Source organism: Neopelma chrysocephalum, unplaced genomic scaffold, assembly GCF_003984885.1.
Source record: "Neopelma chrysocephalum unplaced genomic scaffold, ASM398488v2 Primary Assembly neopelma1_188, whole genome shotgun sequence".
Lineage (NCBI taxonomy): Eukaryota > Metazoa > Chordata > Aves > Passeriformes > Pipridae > Neopelma > Neopelma chrysocephalum.
In genome coordinates, this window is record NW_020897850.1 from 2,537,874 (window position 1) to 2,556,753 (window position 18,880).

General features: G+C 51.4%; 1 protein-coding gene across 1 annotated transcript in view; it reads right to left on the bottom strand.

Annotated features, from left to right (window-relative positions):
* The window catches only part of WNT7B (Wnt family member 7B), a 71,732-nt gene extending 68,232 nt beyond the window's left edge, over positions 1 to 3,500 (bottom strand). Inside the window, exon 1 of the mRNA XM_027702521.1 lies at positions 3,085 to 3,500. Coding sequence (XP_027558322.1) covers positions 3,085 to 3,167 — 83 coding nt within the window. The 5' untranslated portion in view covers positions 3,168 to 3,500. The remainder of the gene's footprint in view (positions 1 to 3,084) is intronic.
* Between the last annotated feature and the right edge of the window lie 15,380 nt (positions 3,501 to 18,880).

Below are 18,880 nucleotides of genomic sequence, written 5' to 3' on the forward strand. Positions count from 1 at the left end.
CAATTTTACAAAGGAGACGGTTCTTTAAAATAATTTTGGATGTAGTCTACCGTAACTTAACTTTCTTCACAGCTATTGCACACAAAGCACTGAGGCCCCGATGCCTTCTTCATTTCAGCATTGCTTTTTCCATTCTTATAATCCCATTTCATCGCGATGGGATTTTTGCTCTACAGGTTTTGTGGTAGAATAACCGGGCGCGACTAAGCTCGGACATCCCGCACTCCATTTGCTCGCCCGCTGCATCTCAGAGTAGTTACGTCTTTATCCCCGAAGAAGCGGCAATGCAGAAGCCGAGGAGTCACTCCCATAGCCAAAAGATGATAGAGATCTCGGGGGGAAATTACCATAACCATTGACAGTCCCTGAGAGCTCACTAAACAGCAGCTTGGGAAGCATCCTCCCCTCCGGAGGGCGAGGGTAGCAGGAACAGACACCGGCAGATAACGCTCGAACAGGCTCTGCTATGCTTTAATCTTCAAAAGCTACCATTAGTAAGCCAGAGAAGTATATTTACCCACCAGATAAACACCACAAATGCGCTAGGCTACTCTCCACTGAGCACCGAAATAACTCCTCTTCCCTTTCGCTTCCTAAGGGCAGCGAGGTGCAGCATCGCAGCCCGCGCGGCTCTGCCGCCGCTGCCCCGCTCGGGGGGCCGGGGGGGACACAACGAGCGTGGCCGGGGCCGGGGATGGCACGGCGGGGGAGCGGGGCCGGGGATGGCACGGCGGGGGAGCGGGGCCGGGGGCCCGGGCAGCCCCGGCAGCGCTGCTTTCTCCCCGGAGAGGCACCGGCTCCGTCCCTCGGCAGTGATGGATGGAGGGAGGTGCGCGTCGCCCTGGGGCTCTGCTTTGTTGGGTTTCACCTCCTGATCCCTTTCCCTTCTGCTCTGCTGGGCTGCAATAGCCACCTCGGCTCCGGCTCCGCGGGTCCAGCTCCCAGTGACCCGCCGCGGAGGGGATGAACTGGGGACGGCCCGGGGGAAGGCGAGAGAGCATTATTTGTCCGCCACAACTTCTCATTGTCGCGGGGCAGCGCTCAAAAGATCCCCAGGCAGTTGGCTCAAAATAAAGTAGGCATTGCTTCCCTTGTATTTCCCCTCAACAGTCGCCTTAGTATTATTATTATACTTCTATAGCTTTTGCTATCGGACCTTGTAATTATGTCACACAGCAAGGGAAACCGCCAGCATCCCAGCATCTGGCGTGCGGTTGAAAACTTTTGTTTTAAGATTTGAACTATTTATAGAAGGAAAACTTTGTAGGATAGTAATTTCCTACGGGTTTGAGAAAAATATGGCTACGCTTATATTAAAAGGGTGTATTTATTTATTTATTATGACTTCTTCCTCCTGTCTAAAAAAAAAAAAAAAAAAAAAAAAGCAAGCAAAACCAAAGATAGCACGGCAAGGTTTTTTTACAAGCTATCGGTCACCTACCCAGCAGACATATCCCTCCCGAGAACAGAAACAGCCTCTGGCTGAATTAAACCTAACGTGCTTCCATAAATCTAAGCGCCTTTGAAAATCGGTAGCCAAGACATGTGCATTTCATTAAGAATTAAGAATGCAGAAATAGGCTTTTAGTTTCTTTTTATGCGTGTGTTTATTCCTATTTTTCTCCTGTAGCGGTGGGTTGTGTTTTTTCCACAGCCCACGGAAAATACACACACACACACGCAGAGGAACACACGCACACGTGCTTGCTTATGTGCATGTTCTCCCATGCATGCACACAGAGGAAAAAATATTTATATATATATATATATATAAAAAAAAATCCACATGCAGTTCAGGTATAAGAGCTCAAATTTGCACCCGTCGGGATACGAAAGAGTCTGAGGTCGCACGGGGGTGGGAGGGCAGGGAAACCCGTCCGGCCCCGGCAGCCGAGGTGGATGCGGGCCCGGGGATGCCGAGGCGGGTTCCCCATCCCCGCCCGAGGGGAGCCCCTCCGCCGCGGCCCCGGCAGCCTGGCCCGGCCCCGAACCGCCCGCTGCGCTTCCCGGAGCTCCCCCGGGCCCGGGCCCCGCGTCCGGCACGGAGGGTCTGGCCGTGCCCCGGCGCTGGGGGGATGCTCAAGGGAGGGAAAAGGCTCCCCGGTTTTAAATCGGCTCCTGCGGCCGGGTACCTGCCGCCCCCAGCGCCCTCGTCTCCCCACGGCTGCCCCGTCCGGAGTGCGGGGGAGCAGAGCCCGGGACGGGTCCCCGCAGCCCCTCGGGCTCCGGCCGCAGCCCCGGACGGGCCCGGCTCCGCTCGGACAGGCGGGGGACCCGCGCCCGCCGCCCCCGGCACCCAGCGCGGGCACAGGGACCTGCCGGGGACCCGCCGCAGCCCCGCGGCGACAGTCTGTCCGCAGCCCGCACGGACCGGCCCGGCCGCTCCTCATCCACCGCAACGTTAGACACAGATATAGATATTAAAAAAAGAGACCGAAATTCCTCGCAGTCCCACCCACCGACTCTCATTTCCCCCACCCCTACCTCCACCCCCTTCCTCACAAGGAAAAGGTCCTGGAGCCAGCCCTGACTGCGGGACTGGGGATCCCCTCCGGAGCGAAGGCAGCCGGGACAGGGCTCCCCGCGGCCGGCCCGGCCCGGGCTCTCGCCGCCGGCTGCGGCTCCGCGGGCTCCCGGCGCTCACACGGGCTGCCCCGACGGGCGCCAAGCGATGCCCATCTCCGGTCTGGCAGGAGGAGGAGTCGGGGTCGGAGTCCCCAGGGGACACGCCGGCCGCTCCGTGCCCCGCCGCCCTCCCAGGTGCGCCGCCCCCGCTGCGGGCACGCCGGGCCCCGGCCCGGCCGGCGGGGCAGCCCCGCGGTTACCTGGCCGTGCGTCCCTTCCCCGGCGGGCTCCGACCGGCAGCGCCAGCACCGCCACCGGCGCAGCACCTCCTCCTCCTCCTCCTCCTCCTCCGCCGCCACCGCCACCACCATCATCCTCACCGCCACGCACCGCGCGGAGCTGCCGCCCGGGCGGGCTGCTGCCGGCTCCCTCTGCTCGCTCTGCGCTCTGCCCAGAGGTAGCTGCTAGCGGGGGCATTGCAAACAGTATTTGGAAAAAAAAAAAATCTGGATCACTTACAGGTAACTCCCACTGGTAAGGATGAGGAAAATCTGAGGGTAATACACTGAGAGTAACACACTGCGAGATGAAAAAAGGATCATGGCTGAATCCCGTTTACACTCTTGGAGTTCGCTTCCTTGGTTATTCCTTTCTGGCCCCCCCTGGTCGTAATTTCCCACCCTTTTTGGTGTCAGCTGTGGCTTGAATCTGAGTTGGAATCCAGTCCCTTGGGCTTGGGGGGGCTTTGTCTGTTTGTTTGTTTGTTTGTTTGTATTGTTGTGTGTAGTATTCCCCTGGTGCTAATGCTGCTCCCTGTGCAGAGTGTGTGCTGGTGCTGCTGCTCTTGCTGCTGCTGCTGCCTCTGGGCTCCTGCCTGTCATGTCTCAGTGGTTGGAAGTTGTTACAGTGGGTTCTCGTGTTGGAATGAGGATGGTTTAAAGGATTTGGATGGCAGAAAGTGCCTCTCTCTCTCTCTCTCTCCCTCTCTCTGTAACTCTCCTGAGACCCAGGGCTGCCATTGGGCAGTCAGTCACTGCAATCCGCCTACTTTTTTCTCTCCCTCTCCTTTTTTTTTTTTTTTTTTTTTTTTTTTTTAAGGGGAGGATGACAATAGAGAGACACTGATCTAGCCTGGGCTGCAATGAATCCGTGCTCCCTCGCTGAGCTCTCTCCACACGCCTCGCCCCACAGGCGCTCCTCACCCGCTCCATGGAGCGTTTTTAACTCTCCCCCGCGCTCGGGGGCTGCGGGCACCCTGCCCCTGCTGTGGCACCCTTGGCTCGCCCTGCGAGAGATCCCGAGCGAGCTGGCAGCTCCCAGCTGGGCTCACGGGTAACTGCTTTATTGTGGGCAGTTGCCCCAGTTCTCCCGAAGGATTCCGCCGTCCGTCCAACCTCTGAGGGGGTTTGGTTCTTGTTGTCCCCCCGGTGTTGAAAATTCAGCTTCAGTTTCAGGGGGAACTTTCAAAAAAAAAAAATATGTGGTCGTAGCCAGCGTGAGTGAGAAATAGCCATGCACACTCGCAGCTTCCTGGCGAGGTTGGGTTTCACGTGAGAGCAGGGAAGGGGAAGGACTGGTCTGGAATAGCCGGGGTAGGGGGGCGAGCGGGGGGCGTCTGCCGGCGGCTCCTGGCTCCCCACACCTCGCCGCTCCTGCAGGAAGAGCTGTCGGCTCCTCTCTCCCCTCTCCCTCGCTCCTTCCCGAGAAGCTGCCAGTCCGCACAGACGTTTCCCGGCAGGTTAGTTGCCTCTCCCGCGCGTTCCCCCCGAGCCGGGCGGCTCCTGCCCCTCAGCACCGAGATGCTCGACCCTTCCCGCTCCGAGGGCAGGAGCCCTTCGCCCCGTGTGGCCCCAGTCGTGCAGGAGACAGTCATGCCTCTTTTCCTCTTTGCCTCCTCGGCCGTCTGTCCTTTACTTCCAAAGGGCTCAGTGCCATGGTGCAGTACGTGCGCTGCGGATGCCGGGCAGGGGTTCGGAAACGAACCCCGAAAAGAGAAACGGGCACTGCAGAGACCTTAACACAAATGCAGCCGAAACGAGCAAGAACCAGGCTCCGAAGTCTTCTCAGTCTGCAAATGTTCGTCTCAGGTTAATTGCCTGATGACTGAAGGAGATCTCTTGGCTAAGAGCTCTCCCAAACACCCTGGGAACACCTCCTCCAGTTAGCCAGTCCCAGCACATGGGCGCAGCTGTCTCCGCGACACAACGAAATATTCCTTCAGACGGAATGGGAATTGCAGAACTGGTGCAAAAACGTTGTATGCCGCCCGACATGCGAGAAAAATCTTCTCGGGGTTTGGTTGCTCTAACCACTTTCACCTTCTAGTTCAGCACAGACGCCGTGGCAGTCAACGTCCTCTCGAGAAATGCTGATCTCCATTAACAAGAGACAGAAGCTTAAGCCTTTCAACGATTATTTACGTCCCAGAATCGTCTTATTTCTAATTACTTAAGATTCTAAAATGGTCGTATTTATACTTCCGTGAGTGTGTGTGCGGTGCATACACAGCGAGAGACACGGCGACGTGTGTCAGTGCCCGCTCCCCTCTCTGCCCCGCGGGCTGTGCCTGGGACAGATGTGCTGCTCAACGTGGAGCAGAACGAGCAGCCACGCTGGACATTTTAACTCTAGCATTTGTTCCGCCTCGAACACACACTCTAAACGTGTGATGGCTTTTAAATATGCGCCCAGGGGACAGAAGAAGGGGGGAAATGAATTGTAAAAATGCTGGCGCTGGAAAACTGCGAACTGGTGTTGGCAGAGTTTGACCCAGTCCAGCCGAAACGAAGACGGATTGCCGATTTCCACAGTTTTCGGATCGAAGCTGATTTTATCCACAGCTCAGCTTTGTAGAGGGAGAAAAGTCGTATAAAGAAACCAAATCGTGCCGTTTCTGTTCGGGGAGTTATTTTTTATTCTAAAACTACGGGCCGGTTATTATGTCGAAAAATTAATGATGATGGTGGTAAGAATAACCTGCTAAATTCTGTCCAAATGGTTTCTATACGTATGTCAGACGGGGATAGCGAGATAACACTTGTTTTGTTGATTGAAGACGAAAATATTCCCTTCAATTAAATTATGTCATCCTGGAAGAGAAGTATTGCCGATAAAACGTAATATGGGCACTTCAGTATCTGTCGTTCCTTCTGCCATAAACAGGTGTATTTTGGACAAAACGGAGCAGAATGGCACTGAAATGGTTGCCGACATCATAGTCGGGCAGATGAAACAGAGAAGGCACGAATAAACTATTTGGTTGGGGTTTAGTGGGTTTTTTTTCCCCTATTAATTCTCTATTCCCAGCCGCGGTTCCTTTCTTACTCCAAGCCTGGGGAGAGTCCAGTCAGCCGGGAAGGGCTTGAAAGGTGCACCCGGCGGGCAAAACACCGGGGTCCTTTCTGGGCAGAACCGGGTGTTTCTTGTATCCCACCGAGCTGCAAGTCCAGTGCCGGGGGAAAGCAGGGAACGAAGAGTCCCCGAAGGAGCGGGTGTCCGGCCGGCGGGGAGGGCGGGGAAGGCGGCGGCACCACGGTCGGTGCCCGTGGCGGGGCCGGGGAGCAGGAAGGGGCCGATCCCGCGGGGTCGCTCCCGGGGCCTCGCCGCTCCCGGCGCTCCACGTGCTGCCGCCGTCGAGGCCGCGCCGCGGCCGCTCCTGCCGAGGGCAGGGGGTGCTCCCTGAGCTGGACAGCCCCGGGGACGGCGAGGGCAGCGCGATTTCGTTGGCCTTTTCCTGCGAACGCCGCAAAGCCAAGGCGAGCTCCGCTGTAAGGGAGGAGAGAGGTCCCGTTCTTGCCGCAGCGTCCCTGGGAGTGCCGAGGGGGAGCGGAGCGCTCCGGCCGACCCAGGGTGGGCTGGGTGCCCCTGCCCACAGCCTTGTGAGCCCCCAGCCCCGTCCCCGCCGCCCACCGAAGGGCTGCCGGCACCTTTCGTTGCTGCCTTGGGCAGCGTCAGCTCCCGCCGCCCGCGTCCCTCTGACCGCACCGTGACCTCCTCCCTGCTCCCCTTGGCGCTGTCCGGCTGTCGCCCTTCTTCCCTTCCAGAATAAAGAGGAAAAAGGTGGTGTTTGCCCCAACTCCTTGATCCGGGTATTGCCCGCGACTCCATCTTTCCCAGGGTCACATCACTTATCCCAGAGCATCCGCTGTGATTTGTATCTGTGGTACTGCTGTGATGTCTAGTTTCTGATGTATTTATGAAATAAACGGGAGCCGAACGCTCTGCGATTTTGGCAGGAAACATTTCTGTTTCAATCCTGCCGAGGTCAATATTTGATGTGACCTGTTTCGCGGGGGGTTACGTGGAGTCAGCAGAGCTGCAGAAACTTTAAGCTTCGGTGCCTGGACAGAAACGTCATCGACAGAAACATCAAGGGATGCTTCACCTCACGCCCGTTTCTCCAGCGAACTAGGGGATAGGAAATAGAAACGGGAACAGGGGGAATTTCCTGAGAGGAATGACTACCTGAGTGGGACCTTGCCCTCTGCTCCTAACTGGACACAGCGGCTTTTTTATGCGACTCTGCCGTGTCACCCCGCCCCGCCCAATAGCTTATGTATTACGTTATTTCCTCTCTCCTCGCTGTCATGTTTGACACCGAAAGTGGAGCTTTTAGCACGTTTTATTAAGACACGAACACGTGCTCAGCAGCAAGCAAAAACAAAAAAAGCCTGCCAAGCTTTCCCTCCTTGCCGTGGCTGACACGACGGCGCTCTCCTTCCCGCTGAAAACCAATCGAATGCTCTGGAAGACAGAATGCTTTTTATCTGCCTTCATCTTCCCCTTTTCAATGCAAAGAGCTCACCAGAAAAGGCATCATTACCCTCCAAGGATATGGTTTCAACAAAATGGTAGTTCCAGTGGCTGATGAAAGAGGAAATAATTGCAGCCCACATGCCTAGCCTAGAAGTAGCCCTGGATCTCGGAGCAAATTTCTCTCCTATTGTTCAGAGAAAGTGAAGTATCCTCATCGCCTTACAGGCACGGTGATGGATCTGATAGGGTTTCTGCAAGGGCTTTTACCGTTCCTGCTGTCCGCTCGGTTTCACTTCCAGGCTCAGCCCAGCAGCATTCCTGTGATTTTTGCTCTGAATCCCCTTCTAATATAGCCACAATCAATTTCGAAAAGAGCTCTGCCTTCCAGACTGTAACATGTGCCCAATCCTCTGTTCCCTTTCACCGCAGCGAAAGTGAATAGCAATATCATTGCCCTTATTTTGCACAGCGTTGTCTTCGAGCTCGCCTGCAGCTCTATCAGGAGTGTGCTGTAGAAAGCCCTCCAGCTATTGGAGTAGATGGGGTACCCCGTCGTCGCTTCATTTATGGATACACAGCCTCAGCAAATTCACTTCTCATCGAAACCCCCGGCAATCCGAGACCGGAGGACGACAGAGCGCATCACCGCCGACCACGGCTGCGACAAAGGGCGCCGCAGGTACTTGGCCCTGCAGAGGTTTGAGCACGGAAAACACCTCCTGTCTCCAGCAGGCAGGATTTGGAGATACCCCTGGCCGGGTCCGTGCGCCGGCCGAGGCAGAGGGTCCCCCTCGGGAAGGGCGGGGGAAGGCGGAGAGCGTCCCCCGCGCCCGCCCCGCACCCGCGCATCCTCCGCCGGCCACCGCGGCGGCACCTGCGGGGGCGGGCCGAGAGCCCTGCCAAAAACACCTGAGCAAACAAACACGCCGAGGGGTGGATGCGAGCCGGCTGCTGCCCGCCGAGCAACCTGCTGGGGACGCTCCGGGGCAGCCGCGGGTCCCGCCGGCGCCCCGCAAACGGGACAGCCCTGCCCCTGCCAGGCTGGGGGAGCTCCCGCGGGGGCACCGAGCCGGCCTGGGCACCGCCGCTCCCCTGCTCGCCCCCGAGAAGCCTGGTTCACTCCTTCCCCCCCCCCTCGGTCCCGCGTTTAACCTTATTGCCCGGCTCTGGAGAGGATCTTGCAGACTCCCTCCCGCCAGCCCCCTCCTGCCGCTGCCCCATCGTGCCCACGGCAGCGCCCGCGGCGCCGGCGGGGCCCGGTGGGCAGGGCCGGGCCGCTCCCCGTTCCCGATGCCCGCTGCCTTCCTGCTCCGCCGCGGGACGCGACGGGACGGGGTGCTGAGCTGCGCTGCCGGCCTGCCCGGCCCTCCGGGGGCCTGCCCGGCCCTCCGGGGCATTGCCCCCGCTCCCCCGCCTCTGGGGGCTGCCCTTCGGCTCCCCCCTCCTCTTCCCCGTATTGATTTCAAGGTGGGAAGCGAGCAGTTTTGGATTGCAACTCACCTTATGCATTCTTGATCATTAAAAAAAAAAAAAATCCCTCAGCTATGCAAAGACAGGATCTTTAAAGAGTTTGTAGTTCGACAGGTAAGGACTCGGCTGGGGCTCAGGAATGTGGAAATTCAACTCAAGTCAGCCTACTGCGACGAGCAATATTAATAAGGGCATACAGGCATCGGGGGGAGAGGCAGAGGGAGAGAGGGCGAAACTCGGCAACTGAAATAACCGCGTGCTCTCGATCGCGGTGATCAAACCCCGAGGAGCAAACAGAACAGCGGGTTCCCCGGAAGCCCCTGCCGCCCCCGGGCCCCGGGCCGAGCCCTCCGGCCGAGCCCGCCCGGCCTCCCGGGCGCTCCGGAGCGGAGGCAGCCAGACCAGTTGTCAAGCTAATTTCAACACGTCCGTGTGATGGATAGAAACGCAAATTGTGTCTAGGCCTGCATAAACCAAATCCCCGAGCGCAGGTTCAGAGCAGGGATTCCCCTCCTCCCGCCCCTTTCGCCTCTGTAATACCTCAGCTCTGCTCTATTGTCCCAGCAGCAGCGCCTGAGTTAACTCTGTCAGGCTGCCTTTTCTTTTTTTTTTTTTTTCCTCTGAGGGTACTGTACGCCAGAGATAATATTTAAGTTCGCTTAAGCAGTACAAAATAAAAGGATCCGTCATCACCCGCGAGCGGCTCCCCGCAGGCTCGGCGCGGCCGGAGCGCTCCTGCGCCGCCGGGCATCGCCCGCCGCGCTGCCCGGACCGGGGACACCCACGGCCGCGCTCCGGGGGCTGCCTGCACACCCGGGGGGCGGAGAGACAAACAGTCACCTCTTTTCTTCTCCTTTTTTTTTTTTTTTCCTCCCTTTGCGATATTTTGCTCACGACTCCGCACTAACGTGACCCAAAAAGCCGAGGAGATTTGTCGTGCACGAGGACTTACCCTAATTTGACATAGATGACTCCAAAGCATAGAAACACGTAGAAAATCCACTTCCGAAAGTTTCTGTGCATGATCTAGAAAATGGACTGAGCCATAAAAATTGCACAAAAAGCCGAACTGATCTTGTCGATTAAATCCCAGTCAAGAACATTGCTGAAGCTACCCAGGAGCAAAGCCGGCCGAGCTGTAAAAAATCAACTCCGCGCAGATAGGCAGCTCTTCCCAGAGCCATGGTGACCGAAACCGGCTTCGATATTAAAGCTAAAGAGGAAGAAAAAATAGAAAGGGCTGCTCAAAACGGTAAAACAAAAACCCAAGACAGACAGTCTGAGGGAGAGAATGAGCAAGCACTGATCTTGATCAACTGCCTCATAGAGCCCTGAAGTTCAATCTGTTTTTACTTGTTCTGACTTCCCCAGGTAACACTACGTATCTTGCAATCTATGGCTCCAGGTAGGAGGATCTCTCTCTCCTCTCTCTCTTTCTCTCTCTCTCTCTCTCTCTCTCTCTCTCCCGCTCTTCCCCCCACCCCGTATGTGTCAGGATCTAATACATATCTTATCTGTCTGTGTGCGTGTGCGAGTTGTGCGTGTGTTTGTGTTTCGAAAGGCATGTCCTTAAGCAGGAGTTGTTGGGGAAAACACATGAAACGTATCCAATAAGGGAAATAAAGGACTCGTCCTCTCAAACCGAAGCATTTTTTCATTTCCTCTAGTACAGTAGCGCGGCTGGATTTGCAATGTACGGACTTCGCAGAAGAGACTTACACTTTTTTTTTTCTCCTTTTTCTAGTCAAACAGAGGCAGGCGTTAATCCCCGCTTGCTTACAGCTCTGTATGCTAAAAGGCAACGGGGGTGCGTGTGTCCAGACTACTGCTCTTCGACCGTCCGACTCTGCTGGACACAAACGCCTGTCACTAAATCTGATTGCTTTTCCCGCAGTAAGAAAACATTCCTCCTCCTTTAAGAAACAGATACACTTGGCTTTTAACACGAATTTAGGATATGCAGTTTGCTGCTCCTAGGGAGATTAATCGGTGAGACAAAACTTCACTTTGTGTTCAGACACTAAGTGAAGCAAAGCTTCCTTTTCCTTCTGTCTTTTTTTTTTTCTCCCTTACTTTTCTTTCTCTCTGTCTTTTCTTTCTTTCTTTCATTCTTCCTCACTGATTTCTGAGCCGCTCAGTTTATTCTCGCATTCTGTGGAATTATCAGTTCCAGTCTACTAGACAATGTGTGCCTGTCCGGAGGCACAGATCTGCATGCATATGCATGCTTAAATAGCACTCCGGTACAAGGCTGTGGGGAGTTGGTTCCGCAGAGACGGATAAACCCGTGCACCTCTGCCCTCTCCTACACGCACATTCACATACGTGTAGCAACAGTCAGCACAGATGGCTCTAGGCATCTCTCGAAGAGAATCGGCTAAACACACACCGGGAAAGGCTGAAAGGAAAGCAGGCAGTGACAAGCAAGCAAGGGAGGCTGAACGCAAAACTTCATCGTAAAGTATCTATCCTGACGGAGAAAACAAAGGGTTTTTTAAAGGCCAGCCAGACTGCCGTGGTTGAAGAGGTGCAGTGTGAAATCGCAGGTCACTTTTAGGTGTCTCCCACAGTCAAGGCTGCTCGCACCTTGCCGTCACCCACCCAGCTCCCCAGAACAGGGTCCTCTCCAGGCATCGCTCGGAGCCCCCCGGGAAGGGGAAGGGGGAGCGAAGCGGGACGGAGAAGGGCCGTGCTGGGGAAGGGGGGCTCACGCCGAGTGCCTCGGCAGGGACGAAGGCGGCCGAGCCTGCCCACCCTACCGCCGGCTCCGCTCCCTCGGTTTGGCTCTGTCTTTCCCTCCGCATTCCTCAGTTTTATTCTTTAATAATCAACGCTCCGGCTCTCGCAAGCAGCCAGCCCTCCTCCAGGCGTTCGCCTACACTGTCCTCAATGCTCAACTACGGACAATTTATCTTTAAAAAACGCCGAATCTTCCCTTCACACTCATAACTTTATCTTGTTCTCCATCCCCACCTCTTTTCAAGGACTTTTTTTATAAGATGAGGCCATGTTTCACGGAATCACAAGAATCTTAGGCCAGTGGTATGATTACTGGGGCTGTCCTGCGCAGGGCCAGGAACTGGACTTCGATGGTCCTCGTGAGTCCCTTCTAAGTCCAAGTATCCAGTGATTCTATGGTTTTGCAGAACCACGTCTCCAAGAGCCTCATAACTACCCGCAGCTGCCTCACAAACTCTTCGACCAACACCCGGAGGGTATTTAAGATGCAGCCCCACCACCACCCGCCGTCTGCTCCTCCGCTCTTTTGGCCGGTGCTTGAAGCTTTTTGGAGGCCGAGTGTCGTGTGTCCCCCCAGGAGCCGCGGGGGTGCGGTGGGGGAGGCACGGGGTGCGCAAAGAGCTTCCCTGCGGCCCGGCCGGGACCGGGGGCGGCGGGGATGTGCCCCGGGGATGTGTCCCGGGGATGTGCCCGAGGATGTGCGCCGGGGATGTCCCAGGGGATGTGTCCCGGGGGTGTGCCCGAGGATGTGCTCCGGGGATGTGTCCCGGGGGTGTCCCGGGGATGTGCCCGAGGATGTGTCCTGGCCCCGCGGAGGGGACGCGGCCCCGGTCTGTGCGGGGAGCGGGTGCGGGCGGCCCGGGCCGGTCCCGCGGGGTCACAGCGACCCCCGGTGGCACGGCCGGGGACTGGAGGGAGCGGGGGCGCGGGGGGTGCTGGTGCCGCCGGGCTGGAACGGGAACGTGCGGAGCGGCCCCGCCGCGACTCCTGCCTCTCCCTTGCTTCCCTCTCCCTTGCTCCCCGGGCGCGGGTGTGGAGCGAGGCCGTGTGCGGGAACCGGGCATTCCCCGGGCAGGGGGAGCAGGAGAAGGGGCTCGGGGCTCGGCATCGCGGCTGGTCGTTGACACGGCTCTTCCCCGCAGACCTCTGGCAGTTGTCCGCCTGTTTTCTCCCAAACCCCGTGGCAGTGGAACTGCAGCTCAGACCGCCTCCGTCTCCTCGGTGACTGCATGCTCGCCATCAGCCTGGCGTGTTCCTCTTGCTTCTGCAAACTGGTGAGTATTCCCCGTGTTTTCATGCAAATCCAAGAACTTTCGACAACAGAAACTAAACTAGATTGTGCCTAAACTGTGTTGGAGACGGCAAAATCTTTCCATATTTTTGGTCCTTTGTCCACTGTCGTCTTCAGCTAATTGATGATGGACTGAGGGAACATGATAGCTTTTCTTCCCTTCAAATATCAGTTTAACTACTCCTGAAAGCTTAAGCTGAGGATAAGAAGATCTCATGAAGCTTAATAACTCTGCAACTTAAGAAAAAACTCACAAACCTGTAGAATATCAAAATGAGTCATTATCACATTAGCATTCAGAAATTCACATAGTTACTATGTAGCCAAATATGTAAATCTTGTTTAATTACTTTAAACAAATAGCACCTTAGCAATGCTAACAAGTCTTCATGGATTTAAGGTAATAATCATAAATACAAAAGCATTGGTAGATGTGGGGTTGAAACCATTTGCTGAATGCTCTTCTAGGGCACAATTGTTATTTATTCCTCATCCAGAATAATTGGCATGGCAGGTGCTACAGTCGATTGAAAACTCAGTAATTCATTTCCCACCCACTGACCTTCTGCTGCCAAAGCTTATATTCACCCTTCCAAACCCTGCAGAAGGAAAGGCCATCTATGCTGCCTGCTCCCCACACCTCCCCACAGCCTTTTGACAAAGTGGCTCCTGTGGTAAAATATTTCCAAGTCCTGTCAGGCCCATGAAATTTCTGGGGAATGCAGACAAGAGAGAAAATTCCTCTGTGACAGGCCACTTTACACGCCTTTCTCTTCTTTCTGTACTGCCCAGATCAGCCACAGGTAACTAGTGGGCCAGGAGCTGACCTTGGGTGATCCTTGTGGGTCCCTTCCAGTTCAGGATATGCTGTGATTCTATGTGTGCTCGTTTCAGGTCCCAAAGACAAATCCAGCTGCAGTTATCCCAGCCAGCCACTCTCTGGCGCTGTTGCTCCACGCAGCTGTAGATGAAGCCCCCATCTAACACTAAGAAAATACATGTGTGAGAACATTCCTTAGGGGAAACATCCAGAGCACATGAGGTTGAAAGAGAGGAAAAGAACTAAAAGAAGGTGCCTACAAAGATGGGTATCTTGCAGCTGATCAGGATCTTACACACAAATTACACATGTTCTTTACAACTGTGTATGTTAAGTATATTATGCACTTACTCTAATATTTAGTATTTAAGTTATCAGGCCTTCACATGTGAAGTCTTTCCCTAAATCACTCTCTCTCATTTTCCCACATGCTACCTAGGCCTGAAATGTCCCTTCTTTCTGAGAGACTACCAAACCCACCCTCTGATGCTGATTCTGTGATTCATCAGTAAAAAGGAACACGACTCAGCAATACCTGAGTATTGGTTGCAAAAGAAGTTAAGTGCTCTGAATAAACTGGCACGTTGTGTGTACTTGTTGTATGTTAGTGATCCTTTTACTCTCTGCAGCAGGAGGGAGTCCAGACTGATGGCTGAACTTGTCTTCCAGGCAGTGTGCTTCAGGAAGGATAGAGATCAACTGGAGATGACCCAGAGCTGAACAATAGGGAGATGATGCCATAGAACAACAGCAAACATGATCCATGGAGGAAGGTTTGTTGCTTTCTTTTACAGAAACATGGGTTGAGCAGAGAGAGTCCCAGCAATTCAGGGACTTAAGGTTTGAGACTACAGGTTTTGCAATTCCATGGACAACTTTCACTCCATGCTTCAGGTAATGCAGTGAGACAACCTCACTGGAACCAAGTTTGTGGCTTGCTTGAGGTAGCCCTACTGAAGAAGTCCAAATGAATGCAAACTAGATATTGAGTTTAGCAAGATTTATACTGGAAACAAGATAAAATAAATTTAGTCTAGTAATTTAATCTGTAATCAGCAAGTCTCTAGGCCCTACAACTACCTGTAGTGCAACAAAGGGAAATCAGGACCCACAAGTAGTTTTTGTTGTGATTTATATCCTCATTCCTGTTTTCTAATTATATTCTCAGACATGTCTACGTGGGCAAACATCTTTTTAGTTATCTGTGTTTTCAAATTATGACTACAAAAGATACCGTGGTGGGTTTAGTTTACACTTAACCTTTAAAATAATCTTTTAAAAAGCGAAGGGACTGAGTGGTTTTATGTGATACATTAATTTTGTTCTGCCTGCCCATTGCGTGCTGCAGTTTTTATAACGTTACAAGGGAAGCTGCACATTGTTAAGCAGTTTTTTCTTCCTAACTGCTCTTCTCTATTGTAACCTTACCCCATCTGATGTAAAATGCTCTTTTGGATGTTGGCTTCAGCCCTATCATTTGTGGTGAGATTGTGAGTCTAGAGTTGCAGGGTCCTTCCATCTGTCAGTAATATCACTGGTGATACAGCTTAATCATGTGAATCTTCTTTAGCACTTCAGCTTGTTGCTTTTAAAAGTATCAATCATAATCTCTCAGACAAATCCTTAAATGTGTTTTTGTCATCAGAAGAGACACAGCCTCTGGGACTGCCCCGGGACCAGAACAGCATCACTGCAGAAATCTTGTAACTTCATTAATCGCAAGTACAAAAATCTTGTAATTTCACTCATTGCAAAAATCCAGCCAACAGCTCCGCCCTTTTTTCTTTCTGATTTCTAAACCACATTTACCAGAAATCTCAGGCCTAGAGTCAAAGTGCACGTCTGTGTCTTGCTATCTGGTTCAGTCTTCTGTTAGAGAAACATACTGAAAAGCAAACAGTAAGTGCAGAAAACCATTTAATATCATCTTTTTTTCCTCTCATGTCTGGAGACTATTCAGCTGATTTCAGCAACCATTAAGGAGCTCCATAAGAGCAGACCTATGTTTGGGTCATATTCAGTATCTTGTAATTGAGCTTTTAAACATTCATTTTTCACCTAAGAATAACTCATTAAAGGAATTGACAACCACCCCTTCATAAAAATACAGCACTCTATAGGCTTTATTAATATTGAAATTATTAATTTGTTTCATTGTATACTGCTTACTATTTTGAGATAAATCTGTGCGAATGTGAACCCTCCTGTTTGGAACAAAAATTTTGTGTATGTTGTTTTTAAAAATGACTCTGATGATCCATATTTATATACATTTGACAGTACATCATTGCCAGATTTCAAAAGCTAATCAGATGCCTTCCAGTGCTTGATGTTTTTAAATAATGAATGAGAACCACTGGATTATTTTTTCCATACACATGAGATGCCAAGAAAAACTCCTATATGTGATTCTTTTTTTTTCCCTCCTCACAGAAACTATGGCCTTCTAAGAAAAGGAAGCACATCTAGAATTGCTATTTTAAAAATTATCCTGATTTTTAAAGTGAATCTAATAATGGGAGTGTGGGGAGAGAGAATCCAGGCATTACTTTTGAAAGCACAGTACTGATGGTACTAATGTTGCCAACCTAAACATGAGGACATTGGTTTGTTAAGCTGTCTGTCTTTTCCAGGAGTCATCATAAAGAACCATCTACTGCTTTTACCTCGGAGGGTCTGCAGTTCAATTCAAGCTACAGTAACGTCAGTGCTGAGATAAATGTCCATTTATTAGGCTACTGCTTCAGAGTTTGACACATTTCTGGTGTCTTAAATCGAAAATAAATGTCCCATTCAAGAGGTTTTCAGGTGAAGGTGATGCCTAGTGAGAAGTTTTATAAGGCTGTGTCCAACTAAGTTTACCCTTCATTCACCCTTCATCTGTTTTCCAGAAGATTTGTCTCTTTTACATGGATATTTTAATCTTTGCCTCTATGCATCAGGGTTTGACTAACCTCACTGTGCTGTCACACTGCAGCATTGGCTGTGTTAACTTATATATGTATGTATCTACAATGGCCAGGCTCTGGAAATTCTCTACAGAGGTTTGCCACTCTTCCCTTCACAGTTTTCAACGACTCGTCAAATAATGTTGTTTGCATCATGTCCTCCCCCAGGTCACTGACTTAGAATGGTCCTTATCTACAAATCTCTCCTACATTTTCTTTCTATTACAATAAGCCCCTCTTTCATCAGTACTATCAGCAAAAGCTGCAGGATATTTTATCTGGCTGCAGTTCAGCTTCATGTGGGGGTGCTCACATGCACCCTGCGGTATTTTGTGCAGTTACGAGCAATTTATGGGATGTTTAAAAGTGCATACTTTACTTTACAGATTTAACTCTTTGCTTGAATCCAGTGTCTGATAAAACTCAGTTCAAGATGTCTGTAGAGACCAGAGTTTAAATCTTAAGTGGTGTTGACTGCCTCTACTCTGTCATCACCCCTGAAGGTTCTTGGCGGTTTTTGGGATGCAGCCCCAACATGTCTTACCTGCACTACAAAAGACCTTAAAAAATTCTCTCCAAACCGAGCACAGGCTTCCTGAGCAAGGGCCCAAAAGGGCAGGAGCCTCCTCCTTAAGCCTTTCTGGCATGACATCTGCTTGGTTTGGTGATCCAACCCACACCATTCTAAAGTTCTGTGTAGATTCTGGAACCAAACAAAAGAGAAGCTCTGTGGTAAAATGAATCATCGTGTTAAAAATATACAGGAAATACTGCATTTCTTCAGTATCTCTAAGAATTGTAAGTCAACAACTATATTTTGAAAATGAAAATGAAAGCTGGGTTCAAGAGTGTAATCCTACAGCTTGCATGAAAAAATACTTTTCCAGTTACTTGGAAAAAATGGAAGAGTAGATGGAGTCAGACTCAACTACAATGGCTGTGCTACTGGGATGCAGATGTATCTAAGAGGAAACAATTCCAGATGATAAAAGCATACTGTTGGTGCAGGAACAATTTTCACACCTGCCAGAAGACCCACTGTGTTTCTTGCACTAAGCACGGAATATTAAAAAATATACATATAAACATGCTTCCTTAGACCTTGAGATATACAGAGAACCTCTTGCTTTACTCAGGACTCAACTCCAAATCACTGCTTTAACAGTAAACCATTATTCAGAGGTAAGAGCATGAAAATGGATACACAGTGTCAAAACACGCTGAGGTTTATGCACCATTCTGGGTTTTGGTGGTGGGTTGTTTTCTTTTTTTTTTTTTTTTAATTTGAGCATGATTCAATAAATAAAACTTCACACATAGTGAGAATTCTCATGGCATAAGACAAATCTCCGGCTATGTAAACCTCAAGGAGCTCACTTACATTTCTTTTGTTAGGTCTACAACTTTCCATTTCTCTTCTTTCAGTTGTTATTGTTTTACCACTCTCTGTGTTCTACATCTGGGTTTACAAGATGCTGCTGACCACACAAACCAAATTTAATATCCTCTCTTTGGTTTCCTACCAAACCACAAGACCATCTATCCTATTTTTTTGTCTAATTTTTTGTGTCTTCAATTCTTTTTCTTTTATGTAATTTTTGATCTCATAAGAACAAGCCCAACTCCTTCTGTGGTGATGCACTAATGTAACTGAAACTCGGATTTGCCTCTTAGAAACAAACTCAGTTTCCTCTGTTGACACCAATAATACTTTTTCCAAAGACTTCCTCATTCTCCCACTATTGTTTTATGTTTCAGCAGAATATTACTCTAATCCAATCATTTTTCAACCAATCTAATACAGCCCCAAAGTGCATTAGCCAGCAGGCACTGGTAGACTGCACATCCATCAATTGACAGCTATAAAATCCTTGGATAATTAAATCCAGAGAAAGATCCAGAAAGGAAAGGGACAATTCATTTGTCTCCTACTTCTCCATCTGTTGCTGTTCACTCCATACAATTGAGGATCAGCTCCTTGGCCTTTCTTTTCCCATCCACCCAAAGCTGGAAGTGGCTTCCAGCCCTGGGGCAGAAGGAAACAGTGCTTTGAGAACTGCAGGTGACAAAAGGACGAGGAGGAGGTGTCTGATCCCCCTCCATTCCCCAGCCAGGGAGCGTCTCCAGAAGCTGCACCAACCCTACAGTACCTACAGAGGGCTTTGCATTACCGTTTCTGTTCTTTGGGAGGGCTATTTCCTATTTGTAAGTGGTAAATTTGTATTTGTTATAAATGTTTCCTATAGCATTTTCGACAGGATTCATTTCATTACGATATTCATCTAACTGAAT